This window comes from Mytilus californianus, unplaced genomic scaffold, assembly GCF_021869535.1.
Source record: "Mytilus californianus isolate M0D057914Y unplaced genomic scaffold, xbMytCali1.0.p SCAF_11, whole genome shotgun sequence".
In the NCBI taxonomy this organism is placed as follows: domain Eukaryota; kingdom Metazoa; phylum Mollusca; class Bivalvia; order Mytilida; family Mytilidae; genus Mytilus; species Mytilus californianus.
In genome coordinates, this window is record NW_026262593.1 from 70917214 (window position 1) to 70922096 (window position 4883).

Genomic DNA, 4883 nt, shown 5'->3' on the forward strand with positions numbered 1-4883 from the left:
AATTTAATTCTAATTCAATTGACCATTTATTCATTTGTGACTTTTTTATTTTTTAGATAAACACAATAAGATATTGGATCAGTGGCAGACGAAAGGTATTAATTTTATAGAGACCAGAGCTGCACAATATGTGCTAGAAAGTGTTCATGAAAGTAGTTGCGTAACTATCACAGCTATTTCTGGTGTTGGAAAGACAGTAACTCTCTGACATGTGGTTTTGAAAATGAAGGATGAAGGGTATGATGCACTACTGGTAACCAATCCACATGACATTGTTAAATTTTACAACCCCGATCAGAAGACATTATTTGTTATTGATGACTTTTGTGGAACATATTCTATAAACCAATCTGACCTGAACAGCTGGGAACCGGTAATTAAACTTGTTGAAGAGATCATTAAAAATAAACTAACAAAAATCATTGTAGCCTGTCGATTACAAGTGTTCAAAGATGAAAAATTTGATTTTTTTAAATTGTTCAGAACCAACGTTTGTAATTTGTTATCAGATGAGTTGTGCCTGTCACAAACAGAAAAACTATTAATAGCAGAATTATATCTTGAATCAGAAGCATCGGAAATAATCAAATATTGTGATAGATATGATTGTTTTCCACTTCTGTGCAAATTGAATCATGATAATCCTGAACTTGATAATAGAGATTTCTTCAAAAATCCATTTTCAGTTTATGAAGCAGAGATAGAACAACTGAGGAAAAACGGACTTTTCAGTAAATACTGTGCCTTGGCATTATGTGTAATGTCTAACAATTGTTTGGTAGAGGGTGTGTTAACAGATGAGATAGGTACAGCTTTGAAAAATGTTATAGAGAACATATGTGAGGCATGTAAACTAGATAAAGGAACATCAAGGTTAATATTATTGGATGAACTTAATTCGCTTGAACGCACATTCATCAAGAAAGAACATGGTGTATACAAAACAATCCATGATAAACTATTTGATTTTTTGTCCTATTATTTTGGGGAAAAAATGATTAAGTGTGTTATCAAAAATGCAAAAAGTCATTTTATTATGGAAAGATTTTTATTTGAAAAAAGAGACGACATGGACAGCTTCATTACTATTGTTCCACCTAAATACCATCAAATGTACATTGAAAGAATGATTGCTGACTGGATTGATTGCAGACTTTTTCCTGTGTTCAATAATAAAAATATGGTCATACCAAAGTTTCGACAACTGTTTTTTCGTTATGTGAATGCACTTCATATAGCATTCCAGAGTCAATTAGCACAAACCTATGATATCGATTTCAAAGGTACAGTTCTGTTATATTGTAGCTTTAACGGTGATATTCGTTTCACTAAATGGTGTCTATATCATGATGTTGACGTGAACCTCTGTACATACAATGGTGTGAGTCCTCTACATGCATCATCCCAAGAGGGACATATTGAAATAGCTAAGATTTTATTGAACAACAAGGCAGATACTAATAAGTGCTCAGAAGGTGTAATATGTCCACTTTTTCTTGCTTGTCAGAACGGATATATAGATATTGTAAATATATTACTTGAAAACAAAGCAGATGTTAATAAGGTTATAAAGACAGGAGAATCTCCACTGATTGGGGCTTGTGAGAAGGGATATACAGATATAGTGGAGCTATTATTGAACAACAATGCAGACATTAATAAGTGTGCAGACGGTGGAATACATCCACTGTATGTTGCTTGTCAAAACGGACATACTAATATAGTAAATATGTTACTTGACCACAAGGCAGACATTAATAATTTAATAGCTGTAGGATTATCTCCGCTGTGTATTGCTTGTCAAACAGGACATATAGATATAGTAAACATTTTAGTGGAAAACAATACACACATTAATAAGCATGGAGATGAAGGAGTAACTCCACTATTCATTGCTTGTCAAAATGGATTGATAGATATAGTCAGGATTTTACTAGACAACAATGCAGACATTAATGAATGCACAGTTACGGAAACATCTCCCCTGCTGATTGCTTGTGAGTTTAATCATGAGGATATTGGGAAGTTGTTACTGGACAACAAGGCGGATATCAATAAGTGTCAAGTAACAGGTGAATCTCCACTGATTGCGTCTTGTAAAGGAGGATATAAAACTATAGTAAGTATGTTACTTGAGAACAAGGCAGACATAAATAAATGTACAGATGATGGTACATCTGCCTTATTTATTGCTTGTTTGAATAATCATGAGTTTGTAGTAAGGATGTTACTAGAAAACAAAGCAAACGTTAATATATGTAGACATGACGGAGTATCTCCACTGACTATATCTTGTCAAGAAGGGTATAGAAACATAGTTAAATTGTTACTCGATAGCAAGGCAGACATAAATAAGTATACAGATAAAGATATATCTCCACTGTTATTTGCTAGTCAGAATAACCATGTTGATATAGCAAAGTTGTTACTGGACAAAAACGCAGATATAAATAAGTGTGCAAATAATGGAACATCTCCACTGATTATTGCTAGCCAGAACAATCATTTAGATATAGTAAAGTTGTTACTGGACAACAAGGCAGATATAAATAAGCGTACAGATACAGGAGCATCTTCATTATGTATTGCTTGTCAAAATGGTCACATAGATATAATACAGCTGATATTGGACAGCAAAGCAGATGTACATAAGTGTAAAGATAATTGGACATCCCATTGTTTCTTGCTTGTATGAAAAACCATTCAGATATAGTAAAAATGTAAATTGATAACGAAGCAGACATAAATAAGTGTGCAAATGATGGAACATCTCCCTTGTTTGCTGCTTGTCAGAATGGCAATGTTGATACAGTAGATATTCTATTGAACCACAAGGCAGACATTAATAAGTGTACAGATAATGAAACATCTCCCCTGTGTAGTGCTTGTCACAACGGTCATGTTGATACAGTAGATATTTTACTTAACCACAAGGCAGACATTAACAAGTGTACAGATAATGGAACATCTCCCCTGTTTATTGCTTGTCAGAATAATCATGTTAATATAATCAAGATGTTTCTGGACAACAAGGCAGACATAAATAAGTGTGCAGAAGATGAAACATCTCCCTTGATTATTGCTTGTCAAAACAATCACAAAGAAGCAGTTAAGCTGTTACTTGATAACAAGGCAAATTTAATAAGTGTAGATATTTTGGAACATCTCCACTGATTATTTCTTGTCAAGAAGGATACAAAAATATAGTAAAAATGTTACTGGACAACAAAGCGGACGTTAATAAGTGTATAGATAATGGGGCATCTCCATTATTTCTTGCTTGCCAATATAATTATATACATATAGTAAAGATGTTGCGTGAAAACGGAGCAGACATAAATAAGTGTACACATAATGGATTATCTCCACTTTTTATCGCTTGCCAGAAAAATCATATACATATAGTAAAAATGTTACTGGGCAAGAAAGTAGACATAAATAAGGGTTCAGTTAATGAAATTACTCCCCTGTTTATTGCTTGCCATAATAATCAAGCTGATATAGTAAAGCTGATACTTGACAACAAGGCAGACATTAATAAGTGCACAGATGAGGGAACATCTCCACTGTTTATTGCTTGTAAGAATAACAATGTACATAAAGTAAAGCTGTTACTTGACAACAAGGCAGATATAAATAAGTGCACAAATGAGGGAACATCTCCACTGTTTATTGCTTGCCAGAATAATAATGTACATATAGTAAAAATGTTACTGGACAAGAAAGCAGTCATAGATAAGGGAACAGATAATCAAACAACTCCGTTGTTTATTGCTTGCCATAATAATCAAGTTGATATAGTAAAGCTGTTACTGGACAACAAGGCAGACATTAATAAGTGTTCAGATGATGAAATATCTCCTCTGTTTATTGCTTGTAAGAATAATCATATAGATGTAGTAAACTTGTTACTGGAAAAAAAGGCAGAAATCAATTTATGTAATTGGAGTTGTGTATCTCCTTTATCTGAAGCTTGATATGAAGGGCATATAGATATTGTAAAAGTATTATTGGAGAAAGGCGCAGATTACACAACGAAAGCTATAAAGAATAAAAATGATGCGGAAGTATTGATGTTATCACCCGAACAAATAGCTAGCGAATATGGTCACCCAGATATAGCAGCTTTAATATTTGAACATTCTAAACAAAAGCAGAAAGAAGCAAGACTTTGGTATTACTGGATCTTATTTTCTGTTAGAATCGCCAAAATAATCATGGAACACACTATAAGTAATGTATGAAAGTGTTCTCCTTCTTGATACTTTATAACAGATCAAAGAGCAGCCGGAATCGCATTTATATTAGAAAAGACAGTGCGTATTACTTTAAAGTATTACTCTCTTATCAAATGCAATGAAATGCAAGTTTGAAAATACGAAGACAAAAACCGTTGTATCAACTTTTAACAGCAGATTCATCTTGATACAGCAGAAATATATTTCAATATCATCAAATTGTTTTTAAACAGTAGTAAAGTGTTTAATCATCTTGCAAGATCTTAAACTACACTGTGTCTAAACTACCCCGACAAAAATGTTTGGACTCAATAAAATATAATGTCCGGTACGGTGACGGACAATCAACAGACAGAGAAAAGTTAGAATTGCTGTTATTGATTTGTTGTTTTAATGATATTGAAGAATATAGATATAAGAAGATGTGGTATGAGTGCCAATGAGACAACTCTCCATCCAAGTCACAATTTGTAAAAGTAAACCATTATAGGCCAAAGTACGGTCTTCAACACGGAGCCTTGGCTCACACGGAACAGCAAGCTATAAAGGGCTCCAAAAATAATTACTAGTGTAAAACCATTCAAACGGGAAAACCAACCGTCTAATCTATATAAAAAACGAGAAACGAGAAACACTTATGAACCA

The 4883-nt window shown here is 33.3% G+C and overlaps 1 protein-coding gene across 1 annotated transcript; it reads left to right on the top strand.

Annotated features, from left to right (window-relative positions):
- Positions 1-502: 502 nt before the first annotated feature.
- Positions 503-4501, top strand: LOC127719296 (ankyrin repeat domain-containing protein 17-like). Its single transcript, XM_052225309.1, is given in 4 exon segments — positions 503-1002; positions 1306-2654; positions 2738-3164; positions 3167-4501. Coding segments are annotated over 4 exon segments (2829 nt in total). The 5' UTR covers positions 503-760; the 3' UTR covers positions 3978-4501.
- The last annotated feature ends 382 nt before the right edge of the window (positions 4502-4883 follow it).